The sequence below is a fragment of the Didymella exigua genome (genome assembly GCF_010094145.1).
Source record: "Didymella exigua CBS 183.55 unplaced genomic scaffold M421scaffold_22, whole genome shotgun sequence".
NCBI lineage: Eukaryota > Fungi > Ascomycota > Dothideomycetes > Pleosporales > Didymellaceae > Didymella > Didymella exigua.
Genome location: NW_022984796.1, coordinates 32,529 through 48,606, shown reverse-complemented (window position 1 = coordinate 48,606; position 16,078 = coordinate 32,529). Strand labels below are relative to the sequence as shown.

General features: G+C 51.6%; 8 protein-coding genes across 8 annotated transcripts; 5 read left to right on the top strand and 3 right to left on the bottom strand.

The window, feature by feature from the left end:
- The first annotated feature begins 1,592 nt into the window (after positions 1–1,592).
- M421DRAFT_422685 (uncharacterized protein) lies at positions 1,593–2,817 on the top strand. The gene is made up of 3 exons (XM_033593245.1): positions 1,593–1,917; positions 1,990–2,206; positions 2,267–2,817. Exons 1-3 carry the CDS (start codon positions 1,709–1,711, stop codon positions 2,351–2,353), a joined length of 513 nt encoding a protein of 170 aa, XP_033446596.1. The 5' UTR covers positions 1,593–1,708; the 3' UTR covers positions 2,354–2,817.
- Positions 2,667–3,490, bottom strand: M421DRAFT_422683 (vacuolar ATP synthase subunit F). The gene is made up of 4 exons (XM_033593244.1): positions 3,383–3,490; positions 3,295–3,330; positions 3,093–3,230; positions 2,667–2,992 (listed from the first exon to the last, which is right to left on the bottom strand). Exons 1-4 carry the CDS (start codon positions 3,440–3,442, stop codon positions 2,852–2,854), a joined length of 375 nt encoding a protein of 124 aa, XP_033446595.1. The 5' UTR covers positions 3,443–3,490; the 3' UTR covers positions 2,667–2,851.
- A 91-nt stretch (positions 3,491–3,581) lies between these two features.
- Positions 3,582–5,429, top strand: M421DRAFT_422682 (uncharacterized protein). The gene has a single exon (XM_033593243.1). The coding sequence runs from the start codon at positions 3,684–3,686 to the stop codon at positions 5,196–5,198; it is 1,515 nt and encodes a 504-aa protein (XP_033446594.1). The 5' UTR covers positions 3,582–3,683; the 3' UTR covers positions 5,199–5,429.
- A 334-nt stretch (positions 5,430–5,763) lies between these two features.
- M421DRAFT_396640 (uncharacterized protein) lies at positions 5,764–6,763 on the top strand. The gene is given in 2 exon segments (XM_033590118.1): positions 5,764–6,684; positions 6,703–6,763. The coding sequence occupies 1 exon segment, from the start codon at positions 5,962–5,964 to the stop codon at positions 6,346–6,348; it is 387 nt and encodes a 128-aa protein (XP_033446593.1). The 5' UTR covers positions 5,764–5,961; the 3' UTR covers positions 6,349–6,684; positions 6,703–6,763.
- A 663-nt stretch (positions 6,764–7,426) lies between these two features.
- On the top strand, positions 7,427–8,088 carry M421DRAFT_214275 (uncharacterized protein). The gene has a single exon (XM_033588249.1). The coding sequence runs from the start codon at positions 7,646–7,648 to the stop codon at positions 7,991–7,993; it is 348 nt and encodes a 115-aa protein (XP_033446592.1). The 5' UTR covers positions 7,427–7,645; the 3' UTR covers positions 7,994–8,088.
- Positions 8,089–8,775: 687 nt separating this feature from the next.
- Positions 8,776–10,442, bottom strand: M421DRAFT_67656 (putative N-alkane-inducible cytochrome P450; the record flags this gene model as incomplete). Its single annotated transcript, XM_033596427.1, has 4 exons — positions 8,776–8,934; positions 8,980–9,389; positions 9,436–10,052; positions 10,105–10,442. The coding sequence occupies 4 exons, from the start codon at positions 10,440–10,442 to the stop codon at positions 8,776–8,778; spliced, it is 1,524 nt and encodes a 507-aa protein (XP_033446591.1).
- A 2,385-nt stretch (positions 10,443–12,827) lies between these two features.
- On the top strand, positions 12,828–14,288 carry M421DRAFT_6961 (cytochrome P450 4A10; the record flags this gene model as incomplete). Its single annotated transcript, XM_033596620.1, has 1 exon — positions 12,828–14,288. One exon carries the CDS (start codon positions 12,828–12,830, stop codon positions 14,286–14,288), a length of 1,461 nt encoding a protein of 486 aa, XP_033446590.1.
- A 1,114-nt stretch (positions 14,289–15,402) lies between these two features.
- Positions 15,403–16,078, bottom strand: M421DRAFT_214254 (uncharacterized protein). The gene is made up of 2 exons (XM_033588248.1): positions 15,809–16,078; positions 15,403–15,748 (listed from the first exon to the last, which is right to left on the bottom strand). Exons 1-2 carry the CDS (start codon positions 15,866–15,868, stop codon positions 15,473–15,475), a joined length of 336 nt encoding a protein of 111 aa, XP_033446589.1. The 5' UTR covers positions 15,869–16,078; the 3' UTR covers positions 15,403–15,472.

Genomic DNA, 16,078 nt, shown 5'->3' with positions numbered 1-16,078 from the left:
AACCTCCCCAGTTTCCTGATCTGCCTATCTCTTCATCCCCATCATCTCATTATTCGTCCTTCACACGAAACCCCATACACCTTTGCAAAGACTGCCTGTAAGATAAGTCACTATGTTCACTGTCCATTAACAAGCCCTCACTAGCATATCGTCAAGCTCAGGGTCCCTTATCTTCCATCCCTTACTGAGTCGCAATTCTCTGACAAAAGCAGGTAGTCAATTTTGACTCGTCACCGTATCGCGCACGTAGAACTTTCAATTCCTCGCCGCCTCCGGATGAATGAGTGCGCCGATAGTCGCGTCAGTGAAGGTGGTCAGAGTAGATACGCTGATCGTCACATCGCCGCCATCATACACACCCTTGGATCCGTCTCGTGTACCTCTCCTGTTCATTGATTGTCAAACCTGGATTCTGCGAGCCTTCGAATGGAGAACCTGGACTCTGTATCGGTCTCCCAATCAGATGACAGGGGTTCAAATTGTGGGTCACCAGAAGTGCTTTCGCTTATGTCGTGACTGTAGAAGCTTTAATCAGCCGCGTCTTGAATTTGTACGTCTAGCCCTGAACAAGGCTCCTAGAATTCCTTCGCCGTGCGTCAGACCATGGAATTACCTAGTGCTTGCGACTAGGTACTTGCCATCTGAATCCGGACGCAATAGCATTGGCATGGGGCATCCGAGAAGCGCGCTCACGACATCACCGACGCGAGTGCTACAAAGCACGGGACTAACGCATCCCTCTCTTGTTGTGGCGAAGATTCTATCACGTCTTTAGCGTGACGTTGGCAAGACCAAAACATTCGCTGTACTTATGTTGACGCCCGTGGGCTGCGACTGCGAATAGGCCTCAAATGCGGAGCGAAGATCGTTCAGCGTAGCGTGCACCCAGTGAGTGGTATGCTCCTCGACTTATTGAACCTTTCAACCGGATGCGTCAAGCTCACGGTTTCCGTGTCTTATTCTCCCAGAGATACCATTTTCCACAATTTCCCATACTGTCTAACAGTCGATCACGTCTATTGCAATCCTTTCGGCGATAGTCGAGCGGTTGCCTTGGCTTGCATGGAGGGACGTAGCTGCGTATTGTCAAGGGAAATGTGAAGTGATGAATCTTCAACGCTAGGCTGAAGGGTCAAGAGGCGAGTTTCGCCAGTCAGAGCAGGATACATGCAAGTGTGCATAGCGTGAGCCTGGTCAAGCGAAAGGAGCTCTGTTGTGTCCTTTGTCTCGTGGAATGTTCAGATATCAGTGTGGTGTAGTCAAAAAAGAAGATTGCGCGTCTGAAATTATTTCGCGTAGTATACATATTGACACCTCAGCTTTGTGCGTGACTGCTAGCCTGCTTGCGGGGTGAGGTGAGGTTATCCCCACCTCGTGGGAAGAATTTGCCATGCTGAGCAGACGACCGGTGTATCGCAGTGATCGATGTCAAATCGTCGACGGGGAACGCTAAGCGTCTGGCACAAAAGTAGAATAACTATAGGTATTCAAACTTTGGATGTTGAGCGTCGACCCCGGATTCGGCTAGCTTAGCGCAGAACCGGTGACCTGATGACGCGCATCGCAGGGGCCGCGAGACGCACCTTCCCTGCCCCAGCCTCATCGCGATAACCGCTCTCAACACCGCCATCGCCATCGCCACGCTCCCCAAACCCATACACCTCGCGCATTCACGACTCGAAAGCGCGCATTAAACGAGACGATCACGATGCAGCTCACAACTCTCCTGCTGGCCGGCCTCAGCGCCGCCAGCGTCTCGGCGGCGCCCTCGATAGGCTCTTCGTGGGTCCCCAACCAGGTTACTATACAGGAAGAGTTCAAGGTGCCTGGCGATAACCCGCTGTACTTCTGCGCCGACCCGGCGGACTACATTCTGCAGATCGACAAGGTCGATTTGGACCCCAACCCACCCAAGCCGTGCGTCTGCCTAAACCCCTCGAGAGTTGAATTTCGGAGACTGAGTACGGATTGTTTACTGACCACGAATAGTGGCGAGAAGCTCTCCATCAAGGCCAGCGGCGACTTCAAGGAGCAGGTCGGCGAGGGCAGCAAGATGCATCTGCAAGTCAAGTACGGGCTGATCACCCTGATCAACCAGGAGCGCGATGCGTGCGATACGATCGAGCAGGCGGACCTTAAGTGCCCGCTGAAGAAGGGCGAGCTAAGCCTGACCAAGGACGTTGACCTGCCTAGGGAGATTCCCCCGGTACGTACAGCCCATGCGATGACGCAGAATGGTTGTGAAGGCGATGCTGACAGGTGACAGGGTACATACACCGTCCTGGCCGATGTTTACACCGAGGAAGGCGACAAGATCACTTGCCTGACTGCCAAGATTGCGTTCCACCGGTAATTGCTTAGCACAACAGCTCGCCTCTCTCCTAAGGCCTCGTCCAGCACTACCGATAACAGCAATGAAAACAACAGCAATCCACCTGAAAAGACAGACGGCTCTAGAGTGCCCAGTTTTGGCAATGTAAAAGCTGGCAAGTGCAAGTTTGAAATGTCTGGACCGGCGGCTGTGCTGGTGCAGCAGAGGATGGCTGGTTGGCTGCGGCGCAATGAGTTGTAGTTGAATGAGTAGTACCATGTGATGGTTGACGTTCCTGGATCTGTTTATGACGGCCATGGCATAATGTATATACGACGATGCAATGCATATTTTACTTCTCATGCTCTGGGTCACTCTCAATAATTGTTTCACGCCTCCACAAGTTCTGTCGACTCCAAGTCATGAACCACCACTTGAGTCATGCAAGCTGTGATCGGTGCTTTATGTGGATATCATTCGCTCCAGATCATGTGTACACTACCATTCACCCCCCTCGACTTCGAATGCATGCCCAACCGTCTACTCTCCGAATAACCTCCTCACGCGCTTCAGCACGCTGTCCTTCTCAGGATCGTACGGATGGTCTTTGGACGGGATCTCGAGCAGCGAGGGGAAGGCAGCGGTGTAGTTTTCGACGCGGTGTCTTATCTTCTCTGCGATCTGGATAATGTATTAGGGCATGGTCTCGTACATGTATTCCGCTTTGTGGGCCGTTCGAGACGATCTCGACATGGTGATCAAGGGTATGTAGACGACGTACGTGCTGGTTGATCAACAGAATGGCTATGTCCTTGCGCTCGGTGGTGAAGCGGTCGAAGGCTGCCTCGATGGCACTGTTTTCCGTCTTGGCGTCAACGACGAGGAAATTCTTCTGCGCGTCTGGGGGCTGCGTGACGTGCTGCATGCTGTCAGTAATTTGTGCTCTTATTCTTCCACACTCTTGCTGTCTCTGTGGGACTCACGCCGACGCCCGCGAGCAGCATGCCAGTTACTGTGTCCTGTCACAGGTTAGCCTCGAAGGTGTTGATTGTATAGTATGGTTATGAGTACCTCATCACCAATGACGGCGAGAAACTGCCGGTCTTTGTACGCAGAGGCCGGGGCTGCCATGATTGTAGTCTGAACAGCTGCACTGAGGCTGCGACGTTGATGTTGCGGGCAATGACGACGGAGCTCAGTTCAGCTTGGGCCGCACGGTGACATCAGCGCACGTTTTGTCTCGCAGCAACAAACAACTGCGCTCTTTCTTTCTTCTTTAACGGCAACGTCGCAAGATGGACGGCTACTCTTGAACTACCGAAACTTCTCTCACCGCATACACGATTACTACGAATACTTGACCGCCGCCAAAATGCCTCGACTCGTGCGGAAGGCGCCGATGAGCGAGCGCATCAAGACGTACCTCGACCCCTCGGACTGGGCGCTGTGGATCTCGGAAGAGCTGAGCAGCAGTGACTGGGAGGACTTTGCAGCTTCATATGCGCTGTCCATCAGTTTTTGCGCAAACATAGTCTTCATCGTCGCCCAGGCGAATACAGGCGCATCCAACAGCTTCGACAACGACGGCGTCTTCAGAGAAGCTTCAGGCCCTGGATGGCTCAGCTGGCTCGCGAACCTGTTAGTGGTATTTCTTTCTACTGCGAGCTTTGCAAATGCGTGGCTGGTGTACAGCAAGAAGAGGTACTACAGGTTGTTCGAGCAGCCCATCGAGACGACGCCTACCACACCGAGTGCGAAGCGCGTGAGGGTTGACTCGTCGCCAGCTGGAGCTTCGCCCTTTAGTTACATTCGAAATGTTGCCCAGCGCAATTCAGCGGCTGCACGGGCTCACCCAGATGCGACACGAGATGTGTGGGAGGTTGCCGTCTGGGACCCTAATCCGCTGTGTCTCGAGCTGTTCTGCCTCTTCAGCCCGCTCCACGTTGCACTCTACTACCTCAACTTGCCGGTTGCACCGCTTGATCCGCGTCCCAGTGTCCGTGTCGTGGCGACAGTCTTCATCGGCCTGGTCCTGTCACTCCAGCTGTGGATGCTAAGGTCTTCGTTCACCCAGCAGATCAAGGACAACAACATCATCAGCCGCCAAGTATTGCACGAGTATGACAGCAAGTACGTGCATCCGTCTATGCAGAGGCAGTCGCGCGATGTTGCTATCCAGACTATCTCGAAGAAGCGCAACAGGGACTCCAGCGTCGGCGTCAAGGGCAGTCCGCACGACCTGGCCAGCGAGGTTCTCACGTACACACCACGCACCATCATCAACAAGAAGGTCTTCAACACCACGCCAAATCGAAACTACCGCAGCCATTACGATCCAGACAACCTCTCACTAGGTCGAACACCTACCCGCAGCGCCACGCGCCCAGCGTTTACATCTGCGCACTCTTCCTACACTTCGACCGCCTCGGACGCCCGCGACGATGATGCAGAGCTCTCGTCACCCATCCGGCCCTCGCAGACACCAAACCCATTCCGCCGCGCACCGTCCATCACACGCACAAGCGGCGACGGCGGCAGTCTGGGTGTGTTCACGCACGCCAATTCGCCCCTCCGCAAGTCCTCAGGTGCAAATTACCTCCGCGATACCGGCGAGAACAGCAGACCTCGCGAGCAGCCGAAGCTCAGCCTCAGTGACAGGTTCGGCGTTTCGAGCAGGAGCTCTACACCTAGATTGGAGAAGAGCAGCAACCCTACGGGTGTTACTAGGGGAAGTGGATTGGGTGCAAGTGGCACGAATTCAGGTAGCCAGACACCGAGTCGCAGGGAGGGGAGTCCGTTGAAGAGGGTGAGCAGGCCAAATGGAGAGGCGAAGGGGAGTGGGTATGGGGGGCTGGGTGTCGGGAGGAGAGAGAGCGGGAGATTCTAGGCAATGACCAGGGAGCTGATGTACAATATTGTGGTGAGAGTGAGCGTTTGATAAGAACGAATAGCGATCAGCCCAGCACCGGATATACCCAGCATAGCTGCAGCAGAATAAAGCACAGCAATTCAGCAGCGGGGGCACCTCGCAATCCCGTGAATTACAAATGGAGGATGTCAGCGGTGGTGGTCACATCGTGCCTGCCTTGACAACCTCGACGGGAAGAACGCCCTGATACCCTAATATTTACCGCCTCGCCCAACCTCACCCTTTTCTCTGAATATAACGACCGATGCCAATCCGCCCAAACTAACCTGTGCCAGATCTCTGATAAACGAGTCCCTGCCGCTCTGCGACTTCTTTGCTGCGGCTGTCGTCTATTGTCAACGAACTCATCGAGACTGCCGTCGGCACCATTCTACTTCCTTCACATGTTCCTCAACAGAGGCAAGCAGATCTTGTATGTGTATGAGCCCGAATCACTGCAACTGCGAATGCTTTCCTTCGATGTGAGAATTTGTAGACTTGGATTGCAAGGCTGTGCTGTGTCATCGCCAAGAAGTCAGCCTGCTGGCGCTGTACCTAAGCCACTCGGCCCTGTACAGGCGGCAACGAACACACACCCAGAAGCGAACGTCATCTCTGATCAACAGCGCATCTCCAGGCCTGCTTCAGACACATTGTCGATATCACAGTTCCGGAGTGCATATCCTTCAACACTAGCATTATTCGAAAACCATCTCACGTGTGAGTGGTTTGTATAGACGCCATGGCATCAGCCTCGCGGCCTGTCCATCGAAGCCATCGGATCGCGGACCGTAGGAGCCAGCTTTATCCAGGCAATAACCTACATCGAATCTCATCGAGATCAATTGTCCCTTGTTCTCTTCCGGCGACAGACTCTCCCGACCACAGCATAACGCAGGAGACCATTCCTCCTACGACTGGACCTAAAAAAACAAGGCTCCACGAGACACACCAGAGGTGCTCTATCCAAGCCGACTACCAGAAGACAGCATTTGACTGCTCACTGTCTTGCCATCAGACGAGTTCCAAAGTCCTAGCAAGACTGAACTCCACCAGCACCATGCTTCCGAAGCACCCAGATACGAAGGTCTCTCTTACACGTGGGGTGACCCGCGGGAACATCTCCTGATCAGGTGCAAAAACCAGAAAGTCAGAATTACGAGAACCTCCGAGATACCCTGCGACGCGTTCGCGATTCGACCAAGGCGAAGATCATCTGGGCTGATGCTCTTTGTCTCAACTAGGACGATGTTGAGGAGAAGAATGTACACATCCCATTGATGGGCCAAGTCTTCTCTAAAGCCACCAATGTTGCCATATTTCTGGGCGAAGCAAGCTTCGAAGAGGCCAATGCGACTCAGGCTGCTTTGACATCCATCATCGCCTTCGTAGAACCGGACTTTAGCGCAACCTTGGACTTGAGCTTTTCGGAACGTATCGCTCGGAAGATGTCTAGCCTGGCAAAGTACGATACATCCTGAAGCGTAATTGAGAAATTCTTCAGCTCGGCATGGTTCAGTCGCGTTTGGTGCTTGCAGGAGATAGTGTTGACCCGAAACTCAGGGTCCAACTCTTATATGATTTACGGTCATCAGAGGGTGTTTTATCGGGATGTCGAGTACGTTGTGACGTGCTTGATTTTGATCATTTCAGTATGTTGTTTATTCAAATCCGACCTCGCTAAAAACCGGTCCTGGACCTGCTCATGGCGACTGAACACAGACGGGATCTCGATACTTAAAGTCTTGTACTTTACCGGGGTACTTCAGGCTACTGATCCACGCGACAAAGTATATGGTCTTCTTGGTATAATGCAACGAGAATGCGGTCGAAACATCAATCCAATAAGGGTAAATTACGCGAAGTCGATCGCGGAGGTGTACACAGATGCAGCTGTCGGGATTATGCGTGGGTGCAATAACCTGGAACTGCTGGAGCATGTCGAACGATTGCAGGGGCATGTATTTGATTGCTTAATGCTATCCTAGGTGCTGAGATGGGATACCGAACGCAATTCTCGTCTGTTCAGTCAGAAGCAAGTAGGGAGTTTTCTGGCCAGCTCGAGCAAAGGCTTTGATGGCCACGAAAGATCCTTCACTGTGGATGAAAACCTTGGAATACTCCAGGTATCTGGCTTAAAATATGCGACCGTTACTTGGGCATCGGCCTCCCTATTACCTCAAGGGTGTTATCGTGAGGTAAACTCGAGATATTCGAATTTCAGGACTGCGATCCTAACCCGGTGGAGCGAGGTCCAGTCTCTTCACTCGAATTTGGTGCAACGACATGACCATTTACTTTTGATGGCTCAAACGCTTATCTCAGGCAACACAAGCGTGGCCGACACCGCTGTCACCGCAAGCGGACAGTAGAAGCGACAATTCTTCGCAAGCTTCTTCAATCTCTTCCACAATATCGTCGAACCGATGACACAACACGGCGCCGAGCTATTGGAGACAAATGGAAACGATCTCGATGCAGGCAATGCTTGTGATGGAGATTGGCGACGATATGCTCAACTTGTTGACACGATTTACCGTTGGCGCAAACTCTTTCGGACCCAACGCGGGACTTATGGTATCGGTCCCGAATGTATGCTAGAGGGGGATGTGATAGCGGCCCTTTTCAAAGGTACCACCCCGTGTGCTCTTCGTTCAACAGAAGGAGGGTTCCTCTGTCTCGGTCCAGTCTACATCCATGCGTTGGTGGACGGGACATACTTCGAGAACCTACGGGCCGAAGAAAGAGATGAGCAAGAATTCATTCTGATCTGAAGGGCTGGCTCACGTTATGTGAGCTGTAATCCAGCTCTGCGAAACAGCTACTTACTGTCCAAGACATGCGATCTCACCACCCTCTCTTGGCAGAATCTTGGAGCGAACAGATCTTCATCGCTCATCGATATCGACGCTGTGAGACCACGCACCGCATACACACTGCTTCTTTTCTGTCGCAGCAGATATCATGCCTATTTACCAGAAAATTCAGGGGTGCAAATGTATGTACATTTTGCCTCTATTTTGGCTGCAACATTTTCAAACCTGTTACCCAGTGGCAGCCCTTCATCTCAACGAAGGTTCGCCGGAAGATCGCCGTTATCGTTTCCCTCGGCTAGGTCTCACAACTTTAGTCTTGCCAACCTGCCAGAACGTCGTTGCGGAGTGCAAGATATTTGTTGATGTTCTTCGACCGTTAATCTAGAAGAAGGGATCGTCATTGACCGCCTTGTACTCACGGGTACCAGTTGCTCACCTCGCCTAGCCGAAGCAATAGTGCCACGGCGCGGCCTACTGACAGATGTCGAGCGATTTTATGCAACCGCCGAGGTTTCAATTCAGCAAGGTTTCGGTCACGCCTTGGGTAAGTCGTAGAAGGACAGCGAATGTTTCGCATCAGTGGGTAGACTACGATGATGAGCGTGAGCGTAAGGACACAGACCAAGCATGCTATGATTGCATGTCGTGATGGGAGTGACGATAGAAAGATGGTACTATTGATTGTACCCCACTACCACTCATGTGCTGACTTTATTATCTTTGTGCCACTTAGTAAACCCTCATGCCCTTCGGTAGAACTCGACCTTGACTGGTCCTGAAGTTTCAAGCAGCGTGGCGAGCTTGGGTGTGCAGTTATTTTCTTCAACCTTGAAGGTGTGCATCTGCAGGAGCGTGATGAGATATGTCTTGACCGCCAGCAAAGCGAACTTATACCCAACCTTTGACAGTCAGTATAACTCAAATGAATCACGAACTTTACTTACACAATCACGAGTACCCGACCCAAAAGCCATAAAAGGCTTGCTCTTATCGATTCCGCCAAGGAAGCGATCCGGATCAAACTCCCCTGCCGTAGCTCCCCAGTACTTCGGCGAAGTGTGCATGTGGAGATAAGAGAGATAAATTAGCATTCCTGGTTTCAGTATGACAGGTTTCTTTGCTGTCACAAGTCTGGTCTCGCGTTCGATAACACGTAGTGTCGCCGGCACGCTTGGGTACAGGCGATTAATCTCCATGATTATTGCGTCAAGATAGGGCATCTTGTTAGTCACTGTTGTGAAGTCCAGCTCGTCGATGGATGCGATCTCCGCTAGGAGCTTTGTAAGTACATCTGGACGTTTTTGGAGCTCGATCAACGTCCATGTGATGTTCGATCCAATGCTGTGATGGCCGCCTGGTGCTTATTAGCAAGGAACTTTGGAAGCAGCTGTATCGCTTACCGAAGATGTTAAGTCTGGCAAATTGCGTTGCGAACCTCGTCAAGGGGCCAGTCCGCTTTCCACCATCAGCCACTGAGAGGCTGCGTATAGTCTTCATAGGCGATTCGGGATTGTTGCGTTCGTAATCCTCGAGGTGTTGTACATTCTTCTCATAAAGATGTTCAATCTCGGCCCGTACCCTTGCTTCAGATGGTGTGGGCTTGCCAGGCTCGACGAGCCCCAAGGTCAACATGAAGGAGTAGAGAGCGGAAGGCCAAGGACTGCCAGCCCGTCTTAGGATCTCATCGGCCACCTTCATCACTCGGCCATCGGTGAGAGCGTCTGACCTGCCATAGAGTGTGTCGCCCCACAGCGTCGCGGCGAAGTTGTCTGCTGCATGTCTGATATCGGGAATCTCAGCTGTGTCAGCATCTCTAGTAAGAGACTCGACGTGCTTGGTCGCCACCCTTACAACATCATCAAACTTGCCAATATTCGACATTGGATTGTTGAACTCTTTGATGAAGACGCCGCGCTGGCGCATGGCTTCGTGACCGACGTCATCGAAAAGGTTGTTGTCAAGCAGTCGAATGAGAGTCCAGAAAGGTGACCAGCTGAACACCCGGGGATCGCCGAGTCTATGACAAGTCAGCCAGGCCCACAATTAAGCTTCAATGTAATGCTACCCACCTCGAAGCAATCTTATCAGTGAAGGCCAGAACCTCCTTGGCCATAGCAGGATCGTGGACGGACACCAAGGTCTTGTTGCCGACCTGGGCATAAGCGATACCTTCGTCACCGAGAGTGGTCAGTGCTTCCAGCATCAGAGCCATACCATCTCTGAAGTAGATGGGTATGGTACCAAGTATGGGGTATCCTTTCAGCTTTGGAACACCAGGAAGCACACCTGCTGACGCTGTAGATGTCAAGGTGAGAAGACCTAGGCACATCAGGATGCCAAAGACTGTTGTCACGGTCACCGATGGTACCATGTCACTAATGTGCTCGTGAAGAAGTTTTCTGATCATTTTGCAAAATATCTCGCAGTTCGTGGGGTGTGAAAAAGACGAGACCCAAGCGGGATGCATTTTATAAAGTGATAAATCCACTGACCTTTATACGCACCTGGAGGGTGTCGAGCATTTGATGCGAGTACTGCGCCGCGGATATGCAGAGGCTCGACCGTTTTGGCAGGCTCCGTTTTATTCCAAAGTTGGGCCCGCACCTTCGAGTTGACGTGCAGGGAGGCTCTGCATGTCCAACGTTTGTCAGCGCGAGTGAACGACCGATCAAGCAACATCATTTGTCACAGTCGTTTTCACATGCCAGGATACTTCAAACAGGCAGCCAATGCATGTATATACAGACAGTTTGAATCCAGTAAGACGCATGCAGTCTGTAGTCGACCGCTTTCCTGCTGCATGCCGGCTTGTTGGCCTGCGTATTCGGGACGTATGAGATATCGGCAAGCAGTCTCGGGCGGTAACAGTTGAACCGTAAACTGTAAATTTAGCCTTATCTTCATCCTCTCAAGGACAAGTGTAAATGCAAGGTAGAGAGAATCCACCAATCACAGCCGGACACTGCTGCAAGAATTGGTGATTGGTGGTGTGATGGGGTGCGAATTAGCGAACAATGCTCAACCAAAAGACTTGCCCAGGATCCTACATCAAACGTGTCGAAGAGTCTTGGATCCGAACTTCCTTCTGTGATTTCGTACACATTCTTGCACTCCTGAAGGCCGACAAGGGGGTGAGCCGCAGCTGGTGGCAAGGTGCAGTACATCGGGCACGAGCCTAGAATAAAGCGCGCGACGAAATAGAAATTGTTCACTTCGCAAAGAGTGCAGTATGGCCTTGCGGGCGATTGTACTACATCGTATGTGTGCTTCTTCCATCAGCAAATCTCGCTATCAGTCTTCAACGTTCAGTTCTCCAGCACGAGGCGGTCTCGCGTCGCACTGGCCATCTTCAATTGTGGTCTATCGTCTTGCGCTGTCTGAGCGACGAGTCAAGTCGGAGTAACTTAGGTGAGTTGCTGTAATAATGTTCGTAGGACGACGGACGCGCGACGGAAGGCACCGGGAAGACCACTAGCTCGGCGCTAGCCCAAAGCTTAAGCCACCGTTCTCCATCACTGTTCACTCTTGCCACCATCGTGAGCGCATACATCCTCGATACCGAGTCCATCCAGCTATCGTGAATCGTTTAATCGTCGATGCACTATTCTCTATTGACTCGAAACAGACATCAATGTGGTCGTTCAGCACTTCCGCTCCTCAAGAGGGCTCCCAGAAGAAGCTTCTTCGTCCCTTCTCTGCGTCGAAGCTGCTGAGGAGCGACATGGATCGTACCCTTTACAGCGCAATGTCGACATCAAGGGATTCAGTGCCGGGCATGTAGATGGAGGACGGGTAAATTCATGGAAGGCATGCAACCCTGCAAGTCAACGAAGCGTGGTGAACTGGCCGATGTCTGCGGAGGCATGCCTTGCCAAACAACGTCACAATTACCACAACGGAAACTGCGGATTCCACGCCTTCCGTGGAATTCTTCTTCACGCTGGCAGCGATTCAGACTTGGCCAGTCCTCAAGTATTCGCCTCTAACATGTGTATCTTTGACCGTGGCATTCGTTTCACAATACGCGTATTCGTATCGACCGGTGACACGCATATTTTTTTCCCATTGTGATTGTCAACACTACTTGTGCGAGACAAGATTTAAAGTGTTCTCGATTGAACAGCTGCGGCGAGTTGCCTACGGAGGTTGACGTATACCCCAGGCTCACGAGCAAAGAATCTCGCTATAGTCGCCAGCAATGTAGTTGTTATCTGTCGCGGCAGACGTAGCAGCTGTGTGTATCGATGGAAAACTGCGCTGAGTTGCTTGCTAGCTAGGAGGCGACCATGTATACATGCCCTGAGACGTGCTAGTCCAAGGTAGTCAACAGAGGTGACGATCAAGGCCTATAGGACCGACTTGCACCGCAACATTAATGGTCAGGTTGTATGTAGCCTCAGCATTGAAGTAGTAGGTTTCCAAAGTGCGCGCCAGTCGCCGCTGTTGCCGATGTGTCAACAGGCATGCGACTCCGAGTGAGACAGATAAAGGCTACGGGCGAAGCTGATGTGTGCTGAGGTCATGCATTCGTCTGAGACGCATTTCAGAATTGCAACGAAAAGCGGGCACATTGCCGGGAGAGTTGTAGATTTTGACCCTGGATTCGAGAATGGACGCGAAAGGAAAGAGACGGCCGGAGGTGGTGTCCGTGACAGACACGATAATTAGAGCTGCTCTTATCGTAGCCCCACTTCCTGCACTTGCAGAGTGACTCAACAACCTACCATACGCCGGCTATGAAGATGCCGTCCTCACCGCGACAACAACTTATTTATCCTCCAAAATCGATACTATGGCAATACTTGACGTTGTGCTTGATGTCTTCCATCAGCAGCCGTTGATATCTACCGCCGCATCCGTCACTCTGCTGGTCCTGGCTCGCACAATTTACCGCATCTACTTTCATCCATTGTCCCATATCCCAGGGCCCATCTTGTCTAAAAGCACCTCGCTGTGGCTCCACTACCACACGTACATTGGTGACGAGGCCAGTACCATCCACCGGCTCCACGCACAGTATGGACCGTACGTACGCGTGGCGCCCAACGAGGTCGACATTGGCGACGCGGACGCTGTTCAACCAATTTACATTGCAAGAGGTGGTTTCATGAAGGCACCTTGCTATGCCAACTTTGATATTGATGGTCACAAATCGATCTTCTCAACTACCAGCCCAGAGTACAGAGCGCCAAGGGCTAAAGCCGTGGTGCCGATGTTCTCGACGAAGAGCCTAAGGGAGAATCGAGATGCGATTACTAGATGCGTAGATCGTATGGTGAAGAGACTGAGCGAAGAGGCGCACACAAAGAAAGCCGTTAATGTCTTGAATCTGACAAGAGCATTGGCTGTTGACGCTGTGTCGACGCACTTGTTCCAGGAGAATTATGATGGTGTGGGCGAACGAGGACCCACCTTGAGTGTCAGCGCATTTGTCGATGCTTTTGTGGCTGTGGGGCGGTTCTTCTACCTGCCGACAGTAGCTTTCGTTTGGCTCGAGTGGGGCATCAGAAAGTGGATGGCTGACCAAGAAACGAAGGAGAGCATGACGCTGGTCGACAAGTTTGTTGGCAAGCTGGTTTCGGGTACTACAGCCAAGTCGCAAACATACCCTGGTCGATTGATGGCAGCCGGCGTCAGCAATGCGGAGGTGGAGGCGCAGTGCAAAGACCTGTTGTTTGCTGGTACAGATTCGACAGGCATGAACCTTGCGACTATTATCAGAGAACTTGCGATGCATCCACAAAAGTACGAGGAGTTGAAGCAAGAGGTAGGGAATAACACTGCACTTGGAGCCCAGGCCGAGGATGTGCAAGCTCTACCTTACTTGACCGCAGTTGTCAAGGAAGCTCTGCGACTGAGTATGGCGAATCCTACTCGCTTGCCGCACATTGTGCCCGCCGGTGGTTGGATGTTCAAGGGTACCACCTTCTTTCCGGCAAGCTCGATAGTCGGGTGTTCAGCTTATGAGCTCCACTTCAATGCAAGCGTATTTCCAGAGCCTCACGAATTCCGACCAGAACGGTGGCTGAGTGCGACAGACGAGATGTCGAAGTACTGGTTCGCGTTTGGTGCGGGAAGCCGAGCATGCATAGCGCGCAACCTAGCGACTCTAGAGCTGCACCTTGCCACAGAACGTTTAGCAAGCAGCAAGGTGCTCGATGGTGCACGAGCAACGAAAGAAGGAGATGTCGAGATCTACGAGTGGTTCAACTGCAAAGTTAAGGGTGAAAAGATCGATATTGAGTGGCTATAAATTCATGGCCGGTCGGCTTTTGTCATTCAGCGGTGCGACTTCCCCAATACATCCATTACGTCATGTCGAATGCAGAAATCTGTTGTTCCTAGTTTGCCAGTTTATTTCTGTATATTCCACTTCTTTCCCATTTCCCTCTGGTCTTACCGTTGCGTTTACAAGGCGCTTTCACCACGAGTCGGCCCTGGATCTGGCCACTATAGCGCAGCATTCGCAAAACGTGTGGGCAGATCATACCGAATTACCTACTTTTGACGTTCTTAAATGGATACCAGTCTCTCAACCTTTCCCTACGTTTCCTGGAGAAATCCGTAACTTGTTCTATCCGTAACGTTATCTGTTGCGTCAAACGTAGCCGCTGTATATCGATGGAAAATTGCGCTGAGTTGCTTGCTAGCTAGGAGGCGACCATATATACATGCCCTGAGACGTGCTTGTCCAAGGTAGTCAACAGAGGTGACGATCGAGGCCTGTCGGACCGACTTGCACCGCAACAGTATCTCATCGCTGGCCTGGACCTTGACGAACCGCCGTACCTCTCTTGTGGTAGATGACAAATTGAAAGCATTTTTCTTTGGCCCCAAAGAGAGAGAAATCTTATCAATACCTTATTATTGACCTCTGATCTGAGTGTGTTGACAATGTGTACTGTTCCGGCCAAAGGCTCATTATCTGACTGAGCATTGATACCTTTTGCGAGGTTACATGGCCAAGTAGGCGGAGCTCGGTCGTTGCACAGGCTAGGTAGTAGCTGAGCTTAGGAAGACTATTTTTGTTGCGGTGCAAGTCGGTCCGATAGGCCTCGATCGTCACCTCTGCTGATTACCTTGGACTAGCACGTCTCAGGGCATGTATATATGGTCGCCTCCTAGCTAGCAAGCAACTCAGCGCAATTTTCCACCGATATACAGCGGCTACGTTTGCCGCAACAATTTTAGCTACAAAACGCTTCTCGCATCTCAAGACTAAGATCCTCTTAAACACATTACTCTACTCAACAAAATACATCTCAAAGTCCTATAGAGCCATAAAACCTCTGTCCTAACTCAAATAATCCTTATTGGTTACCAATCTGGTACAGAAAATAGGATCCATTGTCGCAGCCAAAAAGGAGGTAAAAGGTACATACATTAGTACCCCAAAAGTAGGCCTGCTAAGTAGGCCTATTCTGCCCGCGATAGGGTCTAATCCTCAGCTCGCATTTCCTCGAGACTGCTAGGTCGAGGAGCGAATCGTAATGAGGACCTTCGAGGTATCCTTCGAGGACATGGAACAAATTGATGGTAGTGGAAAGAAGAGCAAGGCGTAGGCCTATGTATCAGGTAGCATTGCGATGCAGTTGACGAAGTTTTCAGGGTTGAGGAACCGCGAAAGACGGGACGGTATGGCGTTTCGCTCGCCCATCGATGTACAAACGATCGAAACCGGCCGTACGATAGCGGATCTATAATGACGGCATACTTTGTACTATCAGATGGTGCGTCTAAATGTGATCTACGTTGCCGTGGAATTTAGCTTACACAACAGCTTGTCGTCGATGGCGCGTAAGGTATGACTGTTACTCGTTGCTCCTTAGCCATTTGTGTACTTGCTTCCAAATGCTCTCGCTGTTATCCTCGCGTGATAGCTAGCTTGAGCCGTGACCATAAGAGTAGGTAGAGGGGCCAGGTTGGGAAGCTCCCGTGGGGCCAGGTCGGTCGCTTGCAAGATGCAGGGTACCGTTGCGTTGTTTGTTTGTCGATCGGGTGGCGCGTCTGTCTCTTCACGAGGTCGGTGTGCAGGTCTTTTAC

Coding starts and splice junctions, on each gene's coding strand:
- M421DRAFT_422685 (XM_033593245.1), top strand. CDS start 1,709: ATGCAGCTCACAACTCTCCTGCTGGCCGGCCTCAGCGCCGCCAGCGTC. Junction 1,918..1,989: donor GACCCCAACCCACCCAAGCC/GTGCGTCTGCCT, acceptor GACCACGAATAG/TGGCGAGAAGCTCTCCATCA. Junction 2,207..2,266: donor TGCCTAGGGAGATTCCCCCG/GTACGTACAGCC, acceptor GACAGGTGACAG/GGTACATACACCGTCCTGGC.
- M421DRAFT_422683 (XM_033593244.1), bottom strand. CDS start 3,442: ATGGCAGCCCCGGCCTCTGCGTACAAAGACCGGCAGTTTCTCGCCGTC. Junction 3,331..3,382: donor TCGCCGTCATTGGTGATGAG/GTACTCATAACC, acceptor AACCTGTGACAG/GACACAGTAACTGGCATGCT. Junction 3,231..3,294: donor TGCTGCTCGCGGGCGTCGGC/GTGAGTCCCACA, acceptor GACAGCATGCAG/CACGTCACGCAGCCCCCAGA.
- M421DRAFT_422682 (XM_033593243.1), top strand. CDS start 3,684: ATGCCTCGACTCGTGCGGAAGGCGCCGATGAGCGAGCGCATCAAGACG.
- M421DRAFT_396640 (XM_033590118.1), top strand. CDS start 5,962: ATGGCATCAGCCTCGCGGCCTGTCCATCGAAGCCATCGGATCGCGGAC.
- M421DRAFT_214275 (XM_033588249.1), top strand. CDS start 7,646: ATGACACAACACGGCGCCGAGCTATTGGAGACAAATGGAAACGATCTC.
- M421DRAFT_214254 (XM_033588248.1), bottom strand. CDS start 15,868: ATGGCTAAGGAGCAACGAGTAACAGTCATACCTTACGCGCCATCGACG. Junction 15,749..15,808: donor CATCGACGACAAGCTGTTGT/GTAAGCTAAATT, acceptor GATAGTACAAAG/TATGCCGTCATTATAGATCC.